Here is a 27886-nt window from a genome sequence, read left to right on the forward strand (position 1 = left end):
CAGGGGGTCAGAACTGAAGCTTTATTTCAATCGGTTTATTTTCAGAACACCACCGGCAACTAGAAACAGGTATGCAAGTGTGGTTTTTATAACTGAAGAGTCCATAAAATAGATAATGGGATTGTAACAATAAATACACCTGAAATATAAATATACACATTGATATCCCACACGTATAAAAGTCATGCTCTGTAAATACTCTGTCCACGTACTGTCTTTGTGGGGGACTGAGTTCCATGATGGAGCTTTGAGGGCTTACACGTGTCCCGTCACTTACGGATGTTTCCAGAGAGCTTCCGCAGGAGCAACCTATTACCAATCTCGACAAGGAAATTAAGTATCACAGAGCAGTTCTGAAAATATTGAGGAGTTGTTTGTTCTACAAAGAATGAGCATTTCTCAAACGTTAGAAATGGTGAAACAAATGTACCAGCTTACAGGTATGTACAATGTATTACTTTATACTTCAAAAATGCAGGAAGATCAATTATATATATATACATAAAATATATGTATATAATCGTAGATCGGATGAACAATTCAATATTGCTCTTGTGTTGGTCTTGCTGTATTGCACGCATGCCCGGGGCATGCCCATGGCTTATCACCAGATAGAGGACGTACTGGTAGGGACAGAAGGGGACTCACGGGAACCCCCATGCTTGTCCCCGGAACGCCATCGTCAAAGCAATATTTGGAGTTCCGTAACGTGCCGTGGCGAGGTCGGAAACTTCTGTGCCCATGTGCGGTTGTAGGACGGGTCCTCCGGAACAGCACTGCATACTCAGGATGGGGCCACGTACACGCCACACGCACCTGATTCGGTGGGACCAACCCCCGAGCCCGGAGACGATCGGGGATCTCCTCAAAGACTATTTTGAGATGCTCCTCAAACCCTCAGTGCAGTTCACCCAAAATGACATCAGGACGAAGACCCGTGCCTGTGGCGTCCACAGCCTTCCTATAAACCCACGGGCAAACTATGAAGGAACGAAACACATCCTGAATGCACTCTAGTTTTCGATCATGAAGAGTTTCTCCCACGGATGAAGCTTTACACACTTTAAAGGCAGACAGTGACGAGAGAGGGCGGGCGGGATTCTGACCCATATCAGTAGGAATGGGACGGTTGGTGGGAGCCTCACCCTAGGAGCCTCAGGGCCCTGGCGGTCCGGGGCAGACCCCAGCCCCCCCATTTTGGCCACGAAGGCCTGTTTCTTCTTCCACTTACCCAGTCTCCAAATTACAAACTCTCTGACAATAGAAATAGAAAAAAAAAAAGGGGATAGGTTGAAAAATAAATGTTCTAGAAAACTCACCAACTACGTGTGAATGGGAAGCTCCCAGAGCAGCCGCCGGGGGTGGGGGGGGAGCGTCCGTCGGGACTTGAGGGGGCCTCGGGCCCGGCTCCCCGACCCTGCGGGCCCCCGGGCTGCTTCCACAGCTTCCTTGCTCAAGGTTGCTCCAGGAGGCCAAGAAGAGGGGTGGGCTGGCTGGTTCCCAAGGGCGCCTCCACACACGGCATGCGCCATGAGGGGAGTCAGGCGCAGAGCCCAGAGGATTGCCAAGACCAGGACCTTTAACCAGAAAGGGCCGATGGAGATGTTGAGTGCACAGAGGTGCCGGCTACGGCCGCCCTGCCCAGCGGGGCCGTGAGGACACAGCAGGTGCAGAAGAGAGACGCAGAACCCAACGGGGTGCATGCGGACGTCCCCAACTGGCCAACTCTGCCCGGCGGTCGGGGGCTCCCCCGCCCCAGCCCGGCCCGGCTTCTGGCTTCCTCTGCCTGCCGCGTAGCAAGCAGCTCTTGACGGACCTTTCCGGAGTGGGGGCCAGCGTGAGCTGTGCTGGCCAGAACAAACAAGAGGAGGCTTCTGTTCCGGGCTCTGTCAGTCGGAGCCTTCTGGAAGCGGAGCCAGACCGGCCGTGCCCAGGACAGAGCAGCCTGCCTGCCTCCAGCCACCGTCCAGTCTCCAGGCCAGCGTGCAGAGACCGGCAGAGGCCGTGATTTAGTTTGAAGGAGAAGGAAGCACACAAGGTCATTAAGAGGAAGAGAGAATTGATTCCAGAGCAGACTCCGCATCGAACAGCTCTTAGGAGACATTTATAATGGAGCATGCAGGATAATCTACTATTATTACTTGAACACTTTCTCCAGGAGTATGCTTCAGCTATAGACAGATCATCAAAAACACAGTGAACGACTTCTGTTTCAAAGTATTTCATTGAGGTGCTAAAGAATGGCGTATACAGATCTCTGTGTCATTTGGAAAAATGGATGTGCTTCTGTCTTGGGATGGCCTTTGTTGGCTGTTGCCCAGCTGGATATAGACCGAGTGATGGAAAAGAGGGAAAACCATCGTGGAGGGGGAAATAATGGCCTGAAAAGAGCTTCTTTCATTGCATTTCTTTAAAATCTGAGGGCTGGAAGGAGTGTGCTCCTCGTGGGTCAAGGGGAGGAAAACACACTTCTAAAACTCCCGACGTGTGACATTGCTGAGATGCTCTAAGAAGTGTCACGATATCCTCACTCGCACACTCAAGGACCAAGCAGGATGCCCTTAAGTGAACTCATCTGTCACCGGCCGTGAAATAATTAAAGGGGCGCCTGCTGACCAGGTCTAGTGAGGTGAGAGCACCCCTCAGAGCCCAGGGCCCGCCAGTCAGCTGGGAGTCGACAGTGAGCGTGCTCTGGGGGACGCTGTGTCAGTTTATGTCCAATTCAGCTACAGAACTGTGAAATGGAACAACGTGGGCCAGGTGTTCCCTTCCCCACCCCCCCCCCCGCCCCCTCCCGCCCCTAAGGGTGCCCAGCTCTCGAGCTGGGTGGGCATAGCTCCAGGGTCACATGCCGTCACATGCATGCAGATGGGACCTAGTCCTGTACTCAGATCGCTCGTGGGCGCGAGCCCAGAGCCCCCGCTAAGGGCCAACCCACCTTCAGAAACGCCCAGCTCCCCACCAGGTGCCCTGGGGTGCAGAGTGCATGGGTTCCCATTTTAACCGCTGGGCAGAGTCCCTGATTCCGGAGAGGGGGTGCTTACGGGCGGTGGCGTGAAGTGCCCTCTCGGGGACAACGGGGCACGTCTCGGTCAAGATGCGCTAGTGAACACGTGGGCATCGGACATGCTGCCCTGACGACGGGGGGTCACGTGGGAGGGGACGGGGGCGGGGCGGGGCCGGGCCCCGCCCCCCGCTCCGCAGGGCCTCACATGAGCACGCACTTGCCCTTGAGTTTTTCCTTCCTCTTCTGCTGCTTGCTTTTCTTGCCGTCGATCTGGAGGCTCACGGTCCTGCGCTTCTCCAGGTTGAGCAGCTCCTGGAAGAGCTCCTTCACGTTGTGGTTGAGCTTGGCCGAGGTCTCCATGAAGGCGCACTTCCACCTGCGGGCCAGGGCCTCGGCCTCGCCGCTCTCCACCTCGCGGCTGGGGCTCTCGTCACACTTGTTGCCCACCAGCATGATGGGGATGCTGTCCACGTCCCCTTTGATCTCGCAGATTTGCTCGTAGATGGGCTTGAGCTCTTCCAGCGACTGCCGGCTGGTGATGGAGTAGACCAGGATGAAGGCGTGGCCCTTGGAGATGGACAGCCGCTGCATGGCCGGGAACTGGTGGCTGCCCGTGGTGTCCGTGATCTGCAGCGTGCAGATGCTCTTGTCGCAGCTGATCACCTGCCGGTAGGTGTCCTCCACCGTGGGGATGTAGCTCTCGCGGAACGTGCCTTTCACAAACCTCAAGACCAGCGAGCTCTTGCCTACGCCACCTGCCCCGAACACGGCCACCCGGTAGTCGTTGCTCTGTTCCGGCATGTTGCTCCACAGCCGCGGCTCGCACCCAGGAGGCACCTGGCAAAGGAACCAGACGTGGGAGAGGATCGGTTTAAAAATAAAAAAAAAGGAAGGAAAATCTTGACGAGGATTGCTTTACCCTCTTTGGATAGCTTAAAAAGAACCAAAGGGATACATTTTGTTTTCGAGCTCCCAACTAAGAGAACTTGAATTTCATTTAAAAATTTTAGGGGTGCCCGGTGGCTCAGTCGGTTAAGTATCTGACTCTGGACTCTGGCTCAGGTCACGATCTCACAGTTGGTGAGTTCGAGCTCCGAGTCAGGCTCTGTGCTGACGTTGCAGAGCCTGCTTGGGATTCTCTCTCTTTCTCTCTCTCTCTCTCTCTCTCTCTCTGCCCTTCCCCTGCTCTCTCTCTCTCCCCAAATAAATAAATTTTTAAAAAATGGCATCAAGGTCACTGTTTTATAAGCATTACAAGAAACCCTCTAGATAATGCACACTCAGTGCTTACCCAGCAGAAGCTCCCAGCATTAGAGGACAGACAGGCATAGAAAGGCGTCTGGTACACCCTGCGTGGTAGCTGCCATGGTAAAGTCATAAACAAAGGCCGAAAGAGAGCCTGCTGGGGCATCCAGTTCTGTGTGGGGCCCTGAGGGGAGATTTCACAGAGGGCCGGGTGAAGGTGTGAAGGGATGAAGGGCGGGTCACCCAGAAGACGGGGTCCCTTGCAGATGCCCAAGGGTGTGAAGGGAGCCAACACGGTGCCAGGGCAGACAGCTGGCGTGCATGGACATCTGGGGCAGAGCTGGCAAGCAGGGAGCGGTGGCCTCATCAGTCGAGATAAAAGGCCAAAGAGACAAGTAGGTTTGGAGAAGCTGAGCTGGAAGCAGCTGGGCCCGGGTCAGGTTTGTAGGACACACAGGTGGAGACAGGTATCTGGTAGACGGCTGGGCTGTGGTCTGAAAACTCAGGAGGGAAGTCCAGGCTAGTGATAAGGATGTGGGTTTCATCCATATATAAAGAGCACGCTAATAAGTAAAAATCAGCCAGGGTGAAGACGCATAGTGGGAGAGAAGATCAAATTCCAAATCCAGAGAACTTGGCAAGTCATCTACTTCAGCTTTCTGCACCTGAGTTGCCTGCACCAGAAAATGGAGATAGTAACACCACCTTCTCCTCAGAGCTGCTCTGGGGTGTTTGTGAGACAAGGACTGCCACTCAGCACAGCTGGGGGCCCAAGCTCTCTAGCTGTTTAGTAAGGACTAGGCAGAAAAGGGAGTCACAAAGCAGCAGCAGGGACAGGAGGAAGAACTGGAGAGAAGGTAGCAAAATGCCAAGAAAGCCCAAAACTGTCAAGAAGTCAAGGGGCTCGTATAGCTATACACACCTACGTTACATGAGAACAAAGATCTCAAATCAGTAACTTGATCTCCCACCTTACAAGAGTCAAGTAACGCCAAAGGAGGAAAAATGCAGGAAATACTAGATTACAGTGGAAGTCAGTAGAATGAAGAATAGAAAAACAATAGAGAAAAATCAATAAACTCAGAAGTGGGTTTGTTTTTTTAATAACAATAAAATTGACAAGCTTTTTGCTGGACTGGCCAAAGAAGCAAGAAAACTCAAAATGTTAACATGAGAAGTGGCAGAGGAGACATCACTACTGACCCTGCAGAAACATAGTTATCAGAGGCTCCTGTGACCAACTGCATAGAAACATGCTACATAACTCAGAGGAGGCAGACCCAAACTACCAAAGCTGAATCAAGCAGAAATCGAAAATGCACAAAGACCTACATAGCAAGACAGTAATCAAAAAACCATCCACAAGGAAAGCCGGGTCCAGACAGCTTCACGGGATTAATTATATTGGATTAATACCAATCCTTTGCAAACTCTTCCAAAAATTGAATGGGAGGATACACCTGTCACTCTCTCTGAGGCCAAAATTACCCTGATACCAGCCTGAGATACAGAGACGTGACAAGAAAACTACAGAGCAGTATCCCTTCTGAACAAATACAAAATCCTCAACCAAGACTAGCAAAACGAATCCACCAATGCATAAAAAGGATTATACATCATAACCAAGTAGGATTTATGCCGGGCATGCAAAGTCGGCTTAACATCCAAAAATTAACATAACATACCATATCAATAAAAGACCAAAAGCATGATAATCTCAGTAGATACAAAAAAGAAAAAATTGACAAACTTCAGTACTCAATCATGATTAAAAAAAAAAAAAAAAAAAAGAGCAAATCAGGAATAAAAGGGAACTTCTTCCTCCAGAAAAGAATGTATTATGAAACACCACAGTTAAGACAGTATTTAATGATGAAAGATTGTTTTCTCACTACAATCAAGAAAAAGACCAGTGTCCCCACTCTTGCAACTTCTATTTACCATTTTACTGAAGGTTTTAACTAGGAGACTAAGTCAAGAATGTGAAATAAAAGGCATCCAGATTGGAAGGGAAGAAATGAAACTATTTATTGCAGAAGGCACAACCTTGTAAATAGAAACTTTTAAGGAATCTTCCAAAAAGAAAACTAATAAACTACTTCTAAAAGGTTTTCAAATATCCATATAAAAATCAACTGTATATCTCCACACCCGCGATGAATAATCTGAAAACAAAATTAAAAAACCAATTCCATTTACAACATCATGAAAAAGCATAAGATACTTAGGAATAAAATTAATAAGGAAGCATAAACATTGTACTCTGAAAATTAAAAAAAATATTGTTGAAAGAAACTGGAGACCCAAAGGAGTGGAAAGGCACCCATGTTTATGTATCAGAGGACTTAATTTTGTTAAAATAGCAATATTCCCCAAATCACCTACAGATTCAGCGCAGTCCCTACATAAATTCCAATTGGCTACTCTATGGAAATTTCCAAGCTGATTCCAAAATTCACCTGAAAATTCAAAAGGCCCAGAATAGTGAAGCAATGGCGAATTTAGAAAGAAAGAAAGAAAGAAGGGAAGGAAAGGACGGGAGGGAAGGAGGGAATGGGGGAGGGAAGGGAGGAAGGACAGAAGGAAGGAAGTTGGAGAACACATACCTCCTGATTTCAAACTCACTGAGAGGAGCAGAAAGACACTATACATGACGACATTGTCTACGGATTCTGAAACGGATTCACAGATACACAGGAACAGATCCAGAGCCCCCAGTGTGAGAAATAACGTGTTAAAGTAACAGGCTCGGCTTTATCCCTGGTAGCCAGGCGATGGAAACAACCCATATGTTCGCGGTAGAAATGGAATATTCGTACCATAAAAGGCAACGCATCGGATTAATACATCCCTACGATAAGAAAAAGCGATACCAAGAGTGGAACATGCAACATGCTGGTTGAACGTGCCAGTTGAGATGCGCTCCACAGCCCGCTGGATGCTGGAAATGCCGCCCATCTTCGTGCAGCTGGGGGTTACGGAGGAGTTACGCAGTGGTCTTGCGGATTGTTCAGAATGACCATATTCTTTCAAACTTATCATGGAAATGAAATGTCACTTACAAGCCAGGAAACCCAATAGGGTTGATTCTCAGGCTCAAGTTAAAGGAAAGTACCCTTGGAGATGGAGTGTGGTAGCTTTGATCTGGGGGCGGTAAGAGGTGAAGGAAGTCTGGCAAACTTTAGGTTGACTGGGATGTCCTGAGCTACGAAGGGAGTCAAAGCATCTTGCAGTGTGTGTGGGAGCAAGGACAACCAAGGAGATGGCCAGAAAGACCAGAAGTGGGGCTTTCTCTTTAAGGAAATTGAGGGCTGAGGAAAGAGGAGGGGACAATCAGCCAAGGTACTACGGGGGGAGACTGTAGGGATGGGCTGTGCATATTCAACACAGCAAACCCGGAAGAAGGCAGGAGCCACTGAGATCCAGGATGTACACAGGGCGATGGGTCTTCACGGAGAGAAGAGCGAGATCAGGTGGAGGCACAGGACCCCGCCCAGACCGGCCCCTCGACCCCAACCACCTGTCATGTCTCAGCTTAACGTGTTAAAAGGAACAAATGAGAAGTGACATAAGCATTTACTTGGTTCAAGAGATAATGGAGATCGTAAAACACTCTTTCATCCACACAGAGGCCCCTTCCCTCCTTTGACAGCTTCTTTCCAGAAACAACCACTGTTAAAAAGAACAGAAATTCAGTTATCACTTCCTGGTATGCACCATGAGAATTTTAAATAATGCACTCATTGCTTGAAGCATAGAACTTAATGTCTTGACTTACTGACTTTGGACCATATCTTTGGACCATATCTTACTGACTTTGGACCGTATCTTTCTGTGAAATTAGCACACTACCTTCCTCCATTGCCTGATTTTTGTGAGTTACACTCCATTTTTAAGCACCTGCCAGTATTTCAGTTTCCCAGATATAACATTTACAATTTGTTCCAAAATTTATATTAAGTCTTCTGTACTTGCCTGCAGGTTGTTTCTAAACTCTATCAAGAAACAGCTTATTGAAAGGGTTTTGTAAAGATTTTTCAATGCAGAAGTCGATAGTAGGACTGAACCCAGTGAGGGGAAAGGTCGTCGTCAATCAGACTTTGCTGACTGATACATAATCTTCTGTGTCTGCATTGTTGGGGTCTTGGGTTGGGTTGGGTTTTTTTAACCCTAGTTTTTTGGGGTTTTTTTTGCTTTTGTACCCAGGTCACCCTTAGTTGCCAATTTGTCTTTTTGTAAATTTTTATTCATTTTAGAAAGACAGAGAGCAAGTGGGGCAGGGGCAGAGAGAGTGGGAGACACAGAATCGGAAGCAGGCTCCAGGCTCTGAGCTGTCAGCACAGAGGCCGACGTGGGGCTCGAACCCACAAACCATGAGACCATGACCTGAGCTGAAGTCGGATACTCAACCGACTGAGACACCCAGGCGCTCCGAGTTGCCAATTTCTCTATTTCGATTTATTATCACCTTGCTTGGATCCATTTTATGTTTTGGCTTGAACATTACTGGTAAGTTCTTTTAGATGGCATTAAAACTTCTGAGTTCATGCCACGTTCCCCCGATTGATGCAATCCTGCAGCCAAACAAAGTTGCAAGTATTTTCTCACAGATTTTAAGGACCATTTGTCTTTTAACCTGGTCATCACCAGGGATATTGGTGTGAAATCCAAAGGCGGTAAGATGCTCTCTCCTCTGTAGGGAACTCGGGATTCTCCCTTCTCTTTGGCAGGCGGGGGTTTCTCTTTATTCTGAGAGCTACGCCATCCCACCAGGATATATCTAGAACTGCTTTTTGACTACATTTTTTGGGGGGGTTGGGGGAGGATTAAAAACCTGATCATTTCCGCAGCCTGGGGAAATTTTTATTTTTTCTATTTGTAGGAAGTGCGTCATTCCAACCCCTCTACTCCTCTCTCTTTGTGGAACTCTTATTAGGTGATGGCCTGAGTGTACCTATTCTTAATTGCTCTAAAAGGGCTTTCCTTATATTTTCAATCACCTTTCTCGTACTCTGATTTTGCCCCTCTCATAGAAGCGCTTTCTTATCTCGGACAAGGGGATAGATACCTTGAGGACTTTCAACAAGAATGCTACTTGCGATTTGTTGCCGCTGTTCTTATCACATATCTGAGATATCTCTGGTTATGTCTGTTCACTGCAATCTTCCTCTGTCATGGGGTTTCCACCAAATGTCTGCTGGTCCCTGATTGTCCCCTGATTTATGAAAGAAATTGCCACCTGGCTGGGAGAGGCAGCTAGGGCAGTTTCTCTGGATGCACAGATCTGTCCACCAAAGTCTCTTCTGCCCTGAATAGGACAACTGTCTGCAATGACCCCTTTCTACTTTCCCTTTCTGGGACTTATCTGGACTAAATGGTCACTCAGCCCCTCACCCCTCTGAAAAGCTTATACACAGACAAATGAGGGAATGGATCAAAGAAAGAGAGTAAATAATCCATCCCAAAGGATCACAAAAATATAAAAATGTGTGTCTCATACTAAACAATTCAAAATGAGACGTTTTAAATACTGAATATTAGGTTAGAGGTACAGTATTATGATTTATAAGAAATATACATTTGATCATTCAGATGACGAAAAAATATTTTTCAGGGCGCCTAGGTGGCTCCGTCACTTAAGTGCCTGATTTTGGCTCAGGTCATGATCTCACAGTTGGTGGGTTCCAGCCCTGTGTGGGGCTCTGCGCGGACAGCACGAGCCTGCTTGGCTCCTCTCTCCTTTCTCTGTCCCTCCGCATTTTTACCCTCTCTCTCTCAAAATAAATAAACTTAAGAAAAAGTTCTTTAAATCTACTACTAATGAAAGATAAATGGGTCACTTAAGTAAAAATAAGAACTATTATCGACTTTACAACACAAATAAGGACACTTTTAAAAGAAATTACTTTTCAACGGAATGTAAATTCTCTAGGTAGGAGTGTGTACTTTTACACACTTCTAGAATTTCGATTTAATGGAAGATTCATTTCATGTACCTTCTCAGCTGACCCTAAAAACTGAAAGATCTGTTCGTCAGTGGGAAACATTTGCCAGATCGTAAAGAGTTAAACAGCTATGGTCTGTCTTTGCCTAAGGAAGCAGACTCAGTTTTTCAGGAAGCTTGTTTCCTGGTGTTCTGGAAACACCCCGCCCTGCAGTGTGGGGACAGGTGTTGAAGCAGGTGACACAACTGCACCCAGATAATGGAGCCACCGTCCCTTGGCGGGGGGCCCGGGGGGCACCCACATATTCATGGCAAGACTCCTAACATCTGCAAAAGTGAAACAAGCGGGAATATATTGAGGCATGTCTTGGATTGGAAGCATTAGAATACATTATTCTTTAAGACCTTTGTTGTCGGGAGGCAAATAACCCCGCAGCTTAGGCATAGAGAAAAGATCCACTAGTGTGTGTCTGCTACTATTCCATTTGGAGAAAGCATCCTGGTCGGGAACGCCCAAGGGCCAAGTAACATGCATTTCACCACACTTTTCCAACTCCCAAGAGCCTGGCCGTATTTGGGGCATTTTCTGCCTTCCTCCACTTCTTTCCACGGGAAACGAAGAGGCAAATCATGCGAATAAGGAGCAACACCATCTCCTTGGTCAAAGGATGGGTCACCGAGGTTGACCCTGCAGCTGGCCCTGCAGGGAAATGAACACCAAAGCATGAAGGCGGCAGGGACACGGAGACCCTGCAGACACGGAGAAAGAATGTGTTCCATGCGGGCGTGAGGCTCAGTGTGCTGTGCGCAGCCCGGGGCCTGCCTTCGCCGCGAGCCTGTTGAAACGAGGCTCTACGTGATGTGTGCTTGCTCAGGTTGGTTTCTCGGTTTGGCCAAATAAAAGTCTGCAAGGTTGGCAAGTGGCTACGGAAGAGTCCCTCAAACCATCATCAGTTAGGTTGTTACTCATGCTTTCGGGGTCAAAGCTAAGAATCAGTGCCCAACCTGCCCAACCTGCCCAACCCAAGGTCATGAAGATCTACCCCTGCTTTCTTCTGGAGTTTGATGATTTTAGTTCTTATATTTAGGCCATTGATCCATCTTGAGTTGATTCTTGAATACGGTGTGAGGAGGGGTGCCAGGTCACTTCCCTGTGGATGTCCCCTTGTCCCAGCACCATTCGTGAGAGAGACAGTTCTTCCTCCACCAAATGATCTTGACCCCCTTGTCAACAATCAACTAGCTCTCGGGGCGCCTGGGTGGCTCAGTCGCTTAAGTGTCCGACTTCAGGTTACGTCATGATCTTGCAGTCTGCAGGTTCGAGCCCCCCGTCGGGCTCTGTGCTGACGGCTCGGAGCCTGGAGCCTGCTTCAGGCTCTGTGTCTCCCTCTCTCTCTGCCCCTCCCCTGCTCACTCACTCTCTCTCTCTCTCTCTCAGTCAAAAATAAATAAACATTAAAAAATTTTTATTTTTAACTCAACTAGCTATAAATGTGAAGATTTCCTTCTGGACTCCATTCTATGCCATTGGTCTATATGTCTCTCCCTATGCCAGTGCTGCACTGTTTTGTCTACCGTAGCTTTGCGTTAAGTTTTGAAATCTGTCAAGTGTGACATCTCCAGATTCGCTGTTCTCTTTCAAGACCGTTTTGGCTCTTTGGGGCCTCTTGCAATGGCGTACAAAAAAAATAAATAAATAAATAAATCAGACTTTGTCAAAATTAGAAACTTCTGTGCAACAAAGAGCATTATCACGGAAGTTAAAAGAGAACACACACAATGGGAGAAAATATATATTCTGATGAGGATCGAATAGAAAGAACATATAGAGGACCCTTACAACTGAATAACAAAAAAGAAAACAAACCAACTAAAAAATGGACAAAGGGCTTCTATAAACATTTCTCCGAAGAAGTTCTACCAATGGCCAAGAGGCACAGGAAATGATGCTCAACACCACTAGTCACCGGGGAAAAGGCAGATGGAAAACACACTGAGCCCCACTGCACACCCAGTGGGATGGCTACTAACCAAAAGCAAAGCAAAAGAACAACAACAACAGCAGCAACAAAAAAGAATCAGAAAATAACAAGTGTTGGAGATATGGAAAAATTAAAACCCTTGTGCATTACAGGTAGGAATCTAAAACAGGGTGGGCACTGTGGGAAAATTCGACAGAGAATTACCCTATGACTCAGCAATCCACTCTTGGGTGTATCTCCCAAATCACTGATACACAATTGATACGGGGAGCTATAATTAAAATAATTGAAAAGACACTTTCACAGAAGCACTCATCACTACAGCCAAAAGGTGGAAGCAAACCAGTATCCGCTGAGATGAGCGTATAAACATGTGGTCCATCCATACAATGGACCATCATTCAGCCGGAAAGGGGAAGGGAGTTCTGTCACCTGCTACAGCATGGATGAACCTTGAGGACATTATGCTGCATGAAATCAGCCAGGCAGGAAAAGACAAATACCATAGGATTCCACGTAAATGAGGTCCCCGGAGTAGTCACACTCCCAGAGAGTGTGATGGCGTGCGCCAGGCTGGGGGGGCGGAAGGAGTGGACGGTGTTTGACGGGACAGAGCTTCAGTTTGGGGAGGTGAAGTGTCCGTGGACGGAAGGAGGTACGATGGCGTGAACGTGCTTACGGTCACTGACTTGCACGCCTGAAAATGGTAGATCTCCTGTAATGTGTGTTTCGTCACAATAGAAATATACAAGTGTGAGTGAAAACATTTTTGGCAACAAGCAAGTTACTACTAAAAGACCACGCTCCTGACGTGAGCGCAACGGACAGCAAGCAGCAGGGCACACACCCTCACCCCTTTCTCGTCCGCATCACACAGCAGAAGCAATAAGGGTCTAGTCTGACCTGACAAAATCCCGACGAGACCAATTACGATTTGCACCTACATCCTGGCCCTGAGTATATACCGCATTACAGGTGACATGAAGCGTCACCATTAACCAGGGCACTGGAAACCCAGCCCAGCCCGGTGGACTGCCTGGTCCAATATGGTGGCCACTCCCCATGGGAGTTCCCGCTGCCCTGAAGGGAGGCGTCCCACACTGGATTTTGAGCGCTTAGTGTAAGAAAGAATTTTAAATTGATAGTGATTGTGATATTGATTGTAAGTTAAAATGATGTTATTTCATATACATCGGGTAAAGTAAATTACTTAAAATAACTCCCCCTGTGTCTTTAGTTTTTAAGATGTGGTTACTTTGGAAAATGCAAAATTACGTACATGGCTCACATTGTATATTTACTGGTATGCAGTGTTCTAGAACAAACCCCTATACTTTTTTTAGCGAAATTTACCAACACGTTGTAATGAATCCAATGCGTTACCAAATGTACTTAAACGTGATTTTTTTTAGAAAACCCTTAGAATCGTCTTCTAATTAACAGTGAAAGCCAAAAAGCCAGAAGCCAGAAAAAAATACTTATTTTCCTGCCGTGGCAAAGTATATGAAATGACACACCAAAGTGCACAGTGACAAACTAAAATGCATTCCTTCTCCGAATCCCCTAGAAAGATAAATAGAAAGTAGTACTTAAGTTAGGAAGAAACCAATATTCCAAGTTTCTCAGCAGAGAGGTTGGCTACAGTTGAGAAAAAGTACAAATGTTCCAAACGCACTTTAGTGTGTCCATAATTTGCTGGAATGATTCTCCTTCAATAATAAGGTACTTTGGCACAAACATCCTTCACTCAGTGTTTGTTTATTTATTTGTTTGTTTGTTTGTGGTCACTTCCCCCACTCCTTCTCCAAAATCCGCACCCGCAAAGGCGGGATGGGGTCCCTGTTGGATTCACTCACCAGCACATCAGGGCATCCAACCCATCGTGGGAGAAACACTCAGCACGTATCGAATGATTATCTGCTGTTGAAATACATTTTTGTGAGCGGACCAAGGCAAACCTTACCAGAGAAGACAAGTGAATTCTTCAAGGAAACAAAATAAAGGTTTGAAAAAAGCCTACGTAAGAGCAACCCCTCATAGGTTGGCAACATCAACCTTACAAAAGGATGTGTGGTAACATTGTAGAGACAGAACCAGAGGAGCAGAAGTTGCTCCATCACTCAGGAAGTGCTTACAGCAAGAAGTTTAAGACAGAAGTCCCCAGGGGCTACAGATACCATGCATTTGGATATTTTATTTTATTTTATTTTATTTTATTTTATGTTCTCCCTTCTCCAATTTCATCTACTCCCCGACCCTCCCAGCTCTGTGCAGTTTGTTCTCTGTATTTATGACTCTGTGACTATTTGTTTAATTATTTTGTTTTTCAGATTCCACAGATAAGTGAAATCGTGTGGTGTCTGTCTTTCTCTGTCTGACTTATTTCACTTGCGTAATACCCTCTAGGTCCATCCCTGTTGTGTCAAAAAGCGCGCTCTTTTTTATGGCTGAGTAATACTCCATTGTCCGTATGCCACATCTTCTCTATCCATTCATCTGTCAATGGACACTTGGGCTCCTTCCACATCTGTACTCTTGTAGATAAGGCTGCAATGAACATAGCGGTGCATGTATCTTTTCGAATAAGTGTTTTCATTTTCTTTGGGTAAATACCCTGGAGTGGAATTACTGGGATCAAATGGTATTTCTATTTTTAATTTTTTGAGCAACCTCCATACTGTTTTCCACAGTGGCTGCACCAGTTTGCATTCCTACCAACAGTGCATGAGAGTTCCTTTTTCTCCACATCCTCGCCAACATTTGTTCTTTGTCTTTCTGATTACGCCACCCTGACAGATGTGAGGTGACATTTCATTGTGGTTTTGATCTGTATTTCCCTGATGAAGAGTGATGATGGGCATCTTCTCATGTGTCTGTTGGCCATCTGGATGTCTTCTTTGGGAAAATATCTATTCTGGTCCTCTGCCCGTATTCAATCAGATTATTGGGGGTGGGGGGAGTTTGGTCTTGATTTACATAAGCTCTTTACCAATTTTAAATATTAACCCCTTATTAGATATATTATTTGCAAAGATCTTCTCCCATTCACTAGATCGCCTTTTAATTTTGTTGATGGTTTCCTTTGCTGTAAAGAAAGCTTTTTATTTTCGTGTAGTCCCACTAGTTTATGTTTGCTTTTGTTTCCCTTGCCTGAGAAGACCTACCCATAAATATGTTGCTAAGGCCAATGTCCAAGACATTACTGCCTGTATTATCTTTTAGGAGTTTAGGGATTCAGGCCTCACATTTAGGTCTTTTACCTCTTTGAGTTTATTTTTGCATATGATGTAAGAAAGTGGTCCAGTTTCATTCTTTTCCATGTAGCTGTCTCCAGCTGGCGTTTTAATTTTTTTTAAGTTTATTTATTTTGGGAGAGAAAGAGAGAAAGCACAAGCAGGAGCAACGGAGGGCAGAGAGGATCCCAAGCAGGCTGGGTGCTGTCAGTTCAGAGCCTGACACGGGGCTCGAACCCACAAACTGTGAGATCATGGGATCATGACCTGAGCTGAAACCAAGAGTTAGATGCTTAACCCACTGAGCCACTCAGGTGCCTCCAACTGGTGTTTTTTAATGTAAAACAGGTATTTGTAATTTATAATAGGCAAAAATATATACATAATATTATACATACATATATAATGTATGTTACATATACGGCAAGTATTTTTAATATATATAAATAATATATAATAGCGTGTAACATATAAAAACAAAACTTTATTATATATAATCAATAAAATAAATTCAATATAAATTAAAAACAAAAATAAATAAATAAAACCTTATTATATATATATACATAATATTATACATACATATATATAATGTATGTTACATATACGACAAGTATTTTTAATATATATATAAATATATATTAACGTGTAACATATAAAAATAAAACTTTGTTATATAATAAAATAAATTAAAAACAAAAATAAATAAAACCTTATTATATATATAATATTATACATACATATATAAAACATATACAATGTTACATACTGTATATTGTATATATTGTATATTGTATATATCGTATATTGTATGTTACCTATACAATTGTATATGTTATACATATGGCAAGTATTTTAATATATGTAAATAATACATCATACTATGTCATATATAAAAATAAAACCTTCAAGACACAGAAAATTCTTTCACATACTCTTTAAGGAAATTAGAAGCACCCACAAAAGTACTTTCTCCCGCAGGATGGCTTACCAGTTATCTTGTAGCAAAGAATACGGAAGTGTTGCCAAACTAAAAGGCAAGACATGCGTTTATCTTTTCTGCAAAAGACAATTGTTCTAAATCCACCGCCGTTTTCTGCATGGGAGATGGCTTTCACTAGTACGCCACATAGCAGATACTTTACGAAAATAGGCAATCTCCTCTGTCTCTCTAACATAAAGATGAAATGTTAGACATTTTAGACGGGAGACAGGGGCACCGTACCTCCTTTGGAAAAGCCATCCTATGGAGACAGCAGTTTGGAAAGAGATGCATGAAAATGCTTCTGGGAGAGTGACGTCACTAAGAAGGTGACAGGGTTGTTCCTGGCTCTGCTTCCCCCGACGAGAGGACCAACTAACACCTCTCCGAGAACCGGACGTCGCTTCAGAGGATCCCAGAACACTGGGGGGCGGGGGGCGGGGGGGCAGAAACACCCCCTCCCCGCAGAGGCCAAGATAGACTGCGTTGCAGGGGACAAGAGATGGGGCCACACTGGGCGCGTGGCCCCTTCCCCAAGACAGCACAGCACCACGGGGAGGGGTCTCCCCTGAGCCCCTGCGTCCTCCGGGGAAAAAGGGAACCCAGGAGGGACCAGCAGCCTGCCCCAGCACTGTGGTCACTTCGCAGGAGCCCCAAGTCGAATTCACACCATGGGGACTGCAGGGAGATGTGGGGGGCGCTTAGCCACCGGGAATCTGACTGTGAACAGGAAATCTGAACAGACCGGGGAGTCAAGGGGGCTCCGCCCGTCGAGCATCTGACTCTTGATCTGAGCTCAGGTCGTGGTCTCATGGTTTGTGGGATTGATCCCAGTGTCTGGCTCCACACTGTTGGCATGGAGCCTGCTTGGGATTCTCTCTCTCTCCGTCTCTCTGGCCTCCCCTGTGTGCTCTCTCTCTCTCTCTCAAAAAAAAAAAAAAAAAAAAAAAAAAAACGAAAACAACAACAAAGAAAAGCCTTACAAACTCCTTTTCTTTAAATTTGTTTTAATGTTTATTTATGTTTGAGAGACAGAGAGAGACAGAGCATGAACGGGGGAGGGTCAGAGAGAGGGAGACACAGAATCCGAAGCAGGTTCCAGGCTCTGAGCTGTCAGCACAGAGCCTGACACGGGGCTCGAACCCACGGACCGTGAGATTGTGACCTGAGCCGAAGTCGGACGCTCAACCGACTGAGCCACCCAGGCGCCCCAAGCCTTACAAACTTCTAAGTTATAAGACAAGAGTACTCGGGCTGTGATGTACATCATGACGACAACAGCCAAAGGTGGGCAGGACACGCGGGAAAGCTGAAAGGGTGTGAATCCTAATTCTTCTCATCCCAAGGAGAAAATTCCTTCCTTAAATATTTTTTCCTTTCTTGTTATTTTATCCATATGAGAAAACGGATGTTAGATGAATCTGTTAGGGTAATCGGTACCCAAGAGATATAAATCAAGCCATGCCAGATGCCTTAAACTTACACAGGGATGTATGGCAATCATTCATCAAGCGTGACGGGGAAAAGCGGCTTCTGTTACGTGACCGTGTCGGAAGCAATGCAGACGTGTTTCTGTACAGCTCTCCTAACTGCACAGTTTAAAACCTGAAACTCAAACTCTTTTTTTTTTCTCTATCATTTTAAAGGTGTTTCCAAATGAAGGGTCTCCGTGAGTGTGGGAGCATCGATAAAACGCACGGATGCAGCACCCCTCAGTTCCACACCGAGGTGCACAGGGGACATCAGAGGGGCCAGAGGACAGCTCCCTGGAAAGTTGCCACTCGAGCTAAGATTTGAGAGAGGCAGTGGAGTGAGGTCTGGGCCCCTGGGGAAGAGCTCCCTGGCAGAGATAGCATCCCGTGGAAGCACCTGATGCCAGTGTGGTGTGCTTTGGGCCACGGAAGATTCCAGAACGCAGGGAGGGAGGGAGGGATCGGAAAAGCAGGTGAAGTCAACACGTAATGGGTGGGGGCAGGAGGAGGCAGCTCTTGTCACGAGAAGGACGGCAGCCACGGAGGGTTTTCAGCAGAGCAGGGACGGCGGTGTGACCCGTGCTGTGTGGGACGTCCTTGAGGACCCAGGAGGGCAGCGTGGAAGCGGGAGACAGGACGTCCTGCCTTGGACCACAGTGGCCGCAGGGCAGGGGGTCAGTGTCATCCCTGCCGAGGTCACCCTCTGGTTCCAAGACCGCAGATGCCAGCCGTATGCCAGCAATGCCCAACGGCATGTCCGCGGCCAGCCTCTGCCCGGAGGTGCAGGCCATGGGTCCTCTCCCCGCCGGACCTCTCCGCTGGGACGCCTTGGACACACCCCAAAATAACGTGGGCACAACCGAACCGCCTACACCCCCCTCCACGCCTCCCCTTGCAACTTCCCTCGTCTTGGCCGATGGCGACGTTCCCTTCCAGCTGTCCGGGCCGAAACCCCCAGAGCCCCCCCCCCCCGAGCCCCTCTTCGTGTCCCGCGCCTCACGTCCAGTGCACCAGCAGCCTCCAGCCACTCCAATCCACTCCCCAACAGCCCCAGATCACCCCTGCACTCCAGACCCTCCATTGGCCACGCTGTCTCCCCCAGAACGAGAGCTAAAGGGCTCAACCCCCACAGTCACCTCCTGCTATTTTCCCCCCAGCTCACCCCAGCCACATCTGTCTCCTCGCTGCTACTTGGACAGCAGCTGGCATGCTCCTGCCCCGGGGCCTTTGCACAGGCAGTTACTGCTGCGTGGACCGCTCTTCCCCTCCCCCACCCTCTGCAGACCTATGTTCGAATATCACCTTCTGGCCCAGACTTTGCCGACCACCCTATCTCACTGCACGATCCCAGCCTCAGCCCTGGAAGTCTATCCCCTCTTCCTGCCTTATTTTTCTCCACAGCACGTATTCCTTTCTGACATACTCGTAATTGACTTTCTTAAACCATAGGCTCCGTGCGGGGTTTTTATCGGTTTCGCCCACTGCGGTCTCCCCAGGGCTTGCACACCGCCCGGCCCGTAGGAGGCGTTCAGTAAAGATCTGCGCAGAGCGTCAGCGAATCTGCGTTTCGCTTCTGACGAACAGATGGACGAGGGCAGACCATGCAAGGTGCCTCGGGCAAGAGCCACGCGGGCAGCAATCTTGGGGGTCAGCTCGAGGCGGCCAGGCACCTGCGGCTGCCACGCGCGTTGAGCGGCATCTCGGACGTGGCTTCCAGGCCGCGGCAACACAGCGTGAACGAGGCCACCCCGCTTCAATGACAGTGCGGCGCTGTGCTCGTGATGGGTCATCCACGGCCCTGTGCTGGGGGAGCGCATCCGCAGGGCGGACCACGGCCCCGTGCGGGCCCCGTGTGGGGAGAGCCCTCCGCGCCCCAAGCGCCACAGCTGGAGGCCCCCAAATACCAGAAGCAGGGGGACGTGACTGCCAGAGGCTGCAGGAGGGTCGCGATGTGAGCGGAGGCCGGTCGGGGCGCCATGACCATGACCGCACGGGCTTCCGAGGGCGGGCGCACGGCCACCGAAGGGGGCCGGCTCCCACAGAGAAAGCGGACCAGAAGTCCGCTGTAACCAACCGGCCAAAACCCAGGCAGCTGAGCCTAGAAAGGCAGCAGGAGGACGGAACACAGGCAGAGTGACGTCAGCAGGGATGGGCGGCGGCCGGCTGGGGAAGGAGTTAAGACGCAAGCAACGGGAGATAAAGAGTCAGGAGAAAAACTCCTAAGGTTTCTAAGTGGCAGAGCTGGAGAGACAGGATGAGATCCTCTCCTGAGAGCACGCTGGGCCCAGGTCAGGCGTTAAGGGGAGATGGTGAGCTTGGGTTCCCGCGTAGCACGCGGCAAGAGTGTTTGGGCCCATCGAGGCTCACGTCGAGGGGGCAGGCGGGCAACGCGTGCTGGGCCGGCCATAGCACTGGGATCAATGAGGGCGCGCTGTGCAGGGAGGGATTGAAGCCCGGTGTGGACGAGGCGGTGTGGGAGAACCACAAGGCAACAGCAGAGGGCTCGGACACCAGGTCGACAGACCCCGGCATGAGTGCTGTGGGGGGCAGCGGGTCTGCAAACATCACAGGGAGCCCCCGGAGGGTGGATCGGCCGTGCTGAGGGCCGTGTCGGGGAAGCACCCCAGGGAAGCACGGTCCTCAAAGAACGATGGAGAGAACGGGGGTAGGAATTGGAGAGCGGCCCCCGGCCGGGAAGCACGGAGGGTCCCCGGGGCACCCGGCGAGAGCGGTTCTGACGGAGCGAGCGGGAGGTGCAGCTTAGGAACGTTTCCTGGGGCTCTGGCTGTGGAACGGGGGGATGGTTGCCAATCGGTGGCTCAACGGAACCCAGTTTGGGCTTTTTTCTTTTTTTCTTTTTTTAATTAATCGAAGGCTACACAGACATGAACGTGTACAAACATCAATGGGAAGGTAACCACTGAAGAGGCCGGCGGGATGAAACGCACATCCCGGGAGAGCAGCTGAGCAACTGCACTGAGAAGGCGTGCCATAAGCACAGGACGCCGTGGCTGCAGGAGGGGTGCCCCACATCCCGCCGGATGGGGGAGAGCTCCCAGGACTGACCAGATCCCCTGTGACTGTCACCGTCACGTGGAGCTTCAGAAGAGAGGACAGAAAGACTGGGGTCACCTGGGTGGCATGCGGCCAAACCGTGAGGACGGCCCCTGGACCTGGTGAGCCAATGCTCTCGGTGAGCAGAGAGCGTCAGAGGTCAGAAGCCGATGGGATGAGCAAAGCAAGGGCGCGGAGTCAGTAGCTGTGAACCACTAATCAATATTATTTGCGTCCGCTCTGCAGTTACCGGGCAGGTCAGCAAAACGTGCCGTAAAAGGCTGTGGCTACCGACGAGTCTAGAATCCAATGGCAGGTGACGTCGGACGGTCCTTAGCACCAGCTGTCCTCAGCAGGCTTGTGGTCAAAGCTAGGATCCCCAGAATCCTTCCAGGGATGAACGGACTAGCGCCACAAAAATATCAAGGAGGGGATATGCCTACGGAGGCAAAACAGCATGAATGCAGTTACAGAGGCGGGACTGCCCGTGCGGAGATGAGCTCAGGCAAGGAACAGACGGAAAGAGCTGGCAAAAGCAGGAACATGCATTTAACCAGACAAAAACTGGCGCGTCCCTGCAGACCCAGCTCCAAGAGCAAGACATAAAGAAAAAAATCAGTAGTTTAAGATGAACTGGAGAGTGTCTACCCCAGGGGAGCTAGAAAGAGCCCATGCTGAAGGCCAGAAGGCCATCCAGAAGCAAGGTGCAACGTGAGACAGCGGGCTCCATGCCAGGCTGTGCACGGGAAGAACAATCTGATACAGCAAGAGAGAGAGAGGGGGGACCAGTAAGATGCCGGTCCGATCACATCCACCCGCTGGAACATCCCAGGAACCTCCCACAAGGGTGGAGAGGTCCCCGACAAGCCGCGTCTTCAAAACACCCCTGATGTGGGTGTTAGCAGCCCTGATGAACAGATGAGGGACCCGAGACCCCACGGTTGAAGCAGCAGCGGTCGATGCCCAGCTAGGGAGCAGGGGAACCTTTTCAGCCGAGAATCGGCAAACCCAGGAAGGCAACGGAGCCGATCCAAATCAGCAACAACTGAATCATGAGCTCAGGATGCTAAAATGTTCAGGAAGGAAGTGTTTTGTTTTGTTTTTACAGTAACATCTAATATTGCCAAGCGACTTTCAGAATGGTCTTGTATTTGCTTTAAAAAGACAATAGCCACATTAGGCAGCTAGGAACAGACAACCGTGTATGTTTTCTGACCCAGTCGCCAGGAACAGTCCCCTGCCAAGAGCGTAGATCTGCTGCATAAAGGAGGGTAGGGCCTGAAACGTTTAGCGTGCATGTTGATCGATCAATGGTACAGAACCAGCATTATAACTGGGTGTGACTACAACAGTAGGTATCTAGTCAAAGACGAATAGGTACCCATTGATAGCTCATGGCTGAGAAAGAAAGATAAATGGGAGTATCGTACCCCCAATAGTCACGGGACTATTCCACAGACAGTTTTCTTTAAATCCTAGGGGGTCTTTCCCAAGCAGGGGAGCAACGAGACAGCCCGCTGATCTTATGCGCCCATGGGTAATGGGAGGTGGGGATGGTAGGGTTAGGAAGGTGTGTCCGAGTCCATAAAATAAGGAAAATACCAGTGAGCTGGATTTTTGACGTGGAGAACGGAGCGAGCTCCTGGCTTTGCGCTGGACCCAGAGACCCGGATACTGACCATTTTCCCCCAAAGGTACACTCAACATTCGAAAGTCACAGGTATGCACCGATACGACCATCGGAGTGGGAAGATGACACAGGAAGGAAAGGGTCCCCTTCCAAGGGCCCCTCTGTCTGAGCTCCTCTGTCGTAAGCACATGGACCCTTCTGGACTCCAGCTTCAGCAGTGGAGGCAGGAGAGAGGAGAAAGTCCTCATAGACAGCTCCCGCGTTCTCTTACTTCCTCAGAAACCCAATCACTTTCCAGACATCAATTAGCTTTAGAAAAACATTGCACAAACTCCTCTCATACAAGACGCTGCTCTCTTTAAACCTGCTATCCTGGCTTCTGAGACAGGCCACCGTGTGATGGCAATGACACCCGCCTCTCCATCACTCATTGACCACCGAGGCCATCCAGGGGCTGGGTGAAGAAACCAACATCTTTCATTAAGGTCCCTCATTTCTGGGCTTCGAGAAGTCAGTATTCACGGGTCAATTATAAAGGGTTACATTTCACAACGCTATTGAATGGTGTTGAAATGGATGGCAACATTGAAAATACATACACATACCCTAAAGGATAATACGGAAAGATCTGTGAAGCATATTCAGTCATGCAGTAGATGCTAGCTCACTAGTTGGTTATTGATTTTACAATGGATTTTCTGTTACCTGCCCACTAAAGAAATTTAAATATGAAAATTGAATGATCTCCGATGGGACACGGGGACTCAGTTGCTGACGTCCGCCATCAAGGATTGGACAGAAGCACACAGTGGTTGTGCAAAATGGCGGCACGCACCAGGTCTGCTCCTTTGTTTCTGCTACAGCAGGTCCTCTAGGCTGAATGCAGGTGGAATCCACAAGTCTAGCCACTGGTTATTTTTCAGAGAACCAGGTATTTTTGATGCAAGTATTTAACCCAACCAGATATTTGATCCAACCCTCCCATTTTACTAATAAAGAAGCAAAAACAGGTTTTCAGATCGCACGACCAGCTACTGGTAGGGGAGGGGAGGGCACAGCTCTTACAGCAATTTGAGATCAGCTGTTTATTTATTTTTGATAGTGTTTCAGTGGCTCCATTTAACGGCTCCTAATGTTTCAGCTTTTAAGTTACTTTGTCAAAAAGTTAATATTCCATAGCCATGCTGGCCAATACAACAGCCACCAGCTACATGGGCTATTGACCTCTTAAAATGTGGCTGATCCAAATTGAGATGTTCCATAAATGTAAGGCTTGGCATGGAAAAAAAAAAAAAAACCTTCTAAAATATCTTATACGTATTTTGTATCAATTACATCTTTAAACAGTCATTTTTGATAGATTGGATTAAAGAAAATACATTATTACAATGAATTACACCTGTTTATTTTTACTTTTCTAATGGGACTACTAGGACATTTTAATGCATGCATGAGCCTCACACATTTTATCTATATGGGACAGTACCGATTTCGAGGACAACACTTCACTGCACTAAGGACAGACCCACCGGGGACCTTTCTTTTCCTGATTTAGCCAGTGGCGGGAGCAAAAGATGTGAGGACCAGGGCACATCCACTCCGGGTACTGTAATGAATAAATACTCAGCTGGTGGAGGGAGAAAGGCTTGCGAGAAACATCCTCTAGGAAAAACTGAAGCATCATTTGCAATCCATGAAATTACTTCAGGTTCATCCTTAACTGCACATGCGTGTGCCAACTCAACTTGTAAAAGAACATCAGCGATCGTGACGGCATGACAACCACCACCTGCCTTTCGGATTGAGAGCAGATATTTCCCTAGAAAAATCATAACCAAAAACAATGGCCTAGAAATCAGCTGTCTTTAAAGAGACCGCTGTCCATTGTGAATACCCCAACCAGATAGGCAGATAGATAGACAGACAGACAAATATATAGAAAGAAAAATGGACAGAAAAAACAGACATAGATAAAGATATAGATAGATAGATAGATAGATAGATAGACAGATAGATAGACAGACAGACAGACAGACAAATATATAGAAAGAAAAATGGACAGAAAAAATAGACATAGATAAAGATATAGATAGATAGATAGATAGACAGACAGACAAATATATAGAAAGAAAAATGACAGAAAAAACAGACATAGATAAAGATATAGATAGATAGACAGATAGACAGACAGACAAATATATAGAAAGAAAAATGGACAGAAAAAATAGACATAGATAAAGATATAGATAGATAGACAGACAGACAGATAGACAAATATATAGAAAGAAAAATGGATAGAAAAAATAGACATAGATAAAGATATAGGTAGATAGATAGATAGACAGATAGACAGATAGACAGATAGATAGACAGACAGACAAATATATAGAAAGAAAAATGGACAGAAAAAACAGACATAGATAAAGATATAGATAGATATATAGATAGACAGACAAATATATAGAAAGAAAAATGGATAGAAAAAATAGACATAGATAAAGAGATAGATAGATAGATAGACAGACAGATAGATAGATATCCAACCCACCTTAAAAGTGAGAATGGGACACAGGGGTTACCTGAATTGAAAGTTACAGCTCAGCACTGAGCCCTCTTTAACTTCCAACAGTTTGCAGGCAACCTCCTCCCCCTGTAGAAAGCCAGACGCTCCTCTTTATAACAAAGAAATTTTGTTAGTGCAAAAGTTCACTGCGTTCATCTAGGGGGAGGAATGATGCTTTCGTCCAAATCAGTAGGTAACTTGCAACACACCAACACACCACCTAAGGCAACAAAGTAAGCACAGACATGTTTTCACAGTCACGGACGCATTCTCTGTTTGACAAAGAACGCTCGGCATTTTTCAAAGGTTTTAATGTTCCAGAAAGCTGTTGCAGGCACCCGAGTGCAGACCGTGTTCCCTGATGGCTGAGAATGCCAGATTGCCAGACAGGAGCGCAAAGGCACTCCCACAACTCGGAATTCGGTTTGGCTGTCTTCTGAGTCTCTCCTCAGGAACAGCTATTAAAGCCGTAACAAGACAAGATTCTGGAGGTTTCTGCAACAACCGTGCACACAGAATTGCCGTCTGCAGGGGTAACCCAGGAGGAGGAAGCGGCGACCCCAGGCGATGGAAGGCAGTCCCCTCTCCCCGCTCCCCTGCCTGTGTTCACCAGGACCATTGCCTGACCACCAAACGAAGGGCCATGTGTTAAAGAGCATGAAAATGTGTCCCTGCCTGGTCTCTTCTCTTTCTGTAAGATCAGCTACGGGTCTCCTGGTGCCTCGGCCCATAGGAATGCCGGGCTTCTGCATTTCCAGAGACAGAACTGTTGGCAATTTGCAATTTCAGGCAGTGGCCAACAACAACAACGACAAAAAGTATTATTCCCCTCCCCCAAATTTGTTAAATTTATTCTAATTTTACCCTCCCCTCTTCTCTCCCTCCCACTCCACCTCTTCAAATCCAAATGCCACCGGAAAAGAAGTGCATTCGGACTGATCTGGATGTACAATGCTCCGGGCTTTTTTGGTTACCTAGAAAATCTTCTTTAAAAAGAAGATTTGATAGGTTTTTAGTTCAAAGCAGGAAAGGTCTCCTGTGCTAAGACGGGCTTCTCACGTGGAAGGGGGGTCGTTCAGAAGATAGTAAGGGCGAATATGCAAATAGATCCCTAAGGAAGGCACGCTGTGTCACTGCTCGGTTAGGACTGGACGCCCCCACCAGCTGTATCTCAGCGTCCAGCGGATGTGACCGGGGACGCACAGGGTTGCCACTTTACAAGTCTCCCAAACCCCCAAGGATGGGTATTGGAGCTTTAAAGGAGAAAAACAGCATCCTCGGCCGCAGCGCGGACTGGGGCAGAGGCTCCCGCAGGGCGAGACGACGCCAGCGGTGCCTTGCAGGGAGCGGGAGCCCACAGGAGTCATTGTCATTTGGGGGGCTGCGGCCCCTCCCCTCCCCAGCCCCTGCGCCAGGGCAACAGCGAGGGGCGCACGCAGCCTCGGGAGGCACCTGGAAGGGGAGAATTGAAATATTTCGCCACGTCCCAGCCCAGCCCGTGAAGGGCCGCTGAGGGAAACCGTGCTAAGCCAACAGCCTTCATAACGCGCTGTCCATCCTTCCCACTTGGAGCCACGTCTCGTGGCACTTCCGAAAATCCACTCAAGCAACTTCCACGCTGCCAACACCTGCACCACAGCACCTTCTGAAGCACCAACTCCTGTTTGGGAAGGCATCCCAAAGAATGGGCAAGGTACGGATCTCTCTCTCTCTCTCTCTCTCTCTCTTTTCAAGAACGCGTTTCAGACCAGGGCACCGAGACGCACACCCTCCCCGCCAAGGATACAGAAATGCGGCTTCCCGCTCGCCAACTCCAGGGGCCGTGCTGCTGACTCGCCCTCCCGGTGACGGCAGTCCCTCCTCGGGGGCTCCAGGCGCGGAGGCCCGGGGCCGGCGGGGCCCCAGGGCGGGCGCGGCGCAGCCACGGCCGAGGTGGGGGATCCTTACCTGAGGGGCAGCGCAACTGTGCTCCGGGCTTGTCCCGAGCTCGCCTGGCACCGGACGGGGTAGGGCCGGCTGTGCCGCTGCGGGCTCCTCCCGAGGCGGGCGGGGCGCCGCCGCCGTGACGATGCCGTCAGCTGCTCGCCCGCCGTGCGCCCCCCGCGCCCCGGCACCTGCGCCCCGCGCCCCCGCGCCCCAGAGCCCGCGCACCTGCGCCCCGCGCCCCCCGCGCACCTGCGCCCCGCGCCCCCCGCACCTGCTCCCCGCGCCCCCAGCGCACCTGCGCCCCGCGCCCCGCGCCCCCCGCACCTGCGCCGCGCAGCCCGGCCTTCCTCCTCTCGCTCTCCCTCTCCAGTCCCCACTTCCGAGCTGGACCAGCTGCTGCAGCGGCGGCTGCTTTTGCTCAAATGGCGTCCGCTCGCCTCCAAAGAGCTTTTAGGTGCCACCTACTGCAGGCTCCTGGAATCGATGGCCGGGACTGGAATTTTCTGAGAATTCAGTGAATTAACACCCTTCCGTGGCAAGTGCGCCGGATCCTTTTGTTTGGGATCGTTCACACCGTCAGCTGCAACCACTACTAACCACCCAGGCTTTTCTTTCCGCGTCCAGACGCTGAATGAAAAACCACCTCGTTTCGAAGTCGGGTGAAATAGGGCCATGCCGGGAGCCAACTGCAGGCTGCAGATTAACGCGTTCTGATTTAACAAACCCCTGGGACAAAACCACCCCGGGCGGTCTGGGGCTGGAACTGACTTTCCACCGAATAGTTTCGCATTAGCGTCTGGAGCAAACAACCAGCTTTGTTTTCTGACATTGATAAACCATTTTGTCTA

At 48.6% G+C, this 27886-nt stretch overlaps 1 protein-coding gene across 3 annotated transcripts; it reads right to left on the reverse strand.

The window, feature by feature from the left end:
• On the reverse strand, positions 1–27886 carry DIRAS2 (DIRAS family GTPase 2). Of its 3 annotated transcripts, XM_045468265.1 has the most exons (3): positions 27363–27886; positions 7833–7924; positions 1–3844 (listed from the first exon to the last, which is right to left on the reverse strand). In XM_045468265.1, exon 3 carries the CDS (start codon positions 3806–3808, stop codon positions 3209–3211), a length of 600 nt encoding a protein of 199 aa, XP_045324221.1. In that variant the 5' UTR covers positions 3809–3844; positions 7833–7924; positions 27363–27886; the 3' UTR covers positions 1–3208. The 3 variants fall into 3 exon arrangements, with proteins under 3 accessions (XP_045324221.1, XP_045324218.1, XP_045324219.1); XM_045468262.1 differs by lacking the exon at positions 7833–7924 and having other exon boundaries at positions 27363–27884; XM_045468263.1 differs by lacking the exons at positions 7833–7924; positions 27363–27886 and adding an exon at positions 27060–27162.

This window comes from Leopardus geoffroyi, chromosome D4 (genome assembly GCF_018350155.1).
Source record: "Leopardus geoffroyi isolate Oge1 chromosome D4, O.geoffroyi_Oge1_pat1.0, whole genome shotgun sequence".
Lineage (NCBI taxonomy): Eukaryota > Metazoa > Chordata > Mammalia > Carnivora > Felidae > Leopardus > Leopardus geoffroyi.

Coding starts and splice junctions, on each gene's coding strand:
- DIRAS2 (XM_045468265.1), bottom strand. CDS start 3,808: ATGCCGGAACAGAGCAACGACTACCGGGTGGCCGTGTTCGGGGCAGGT.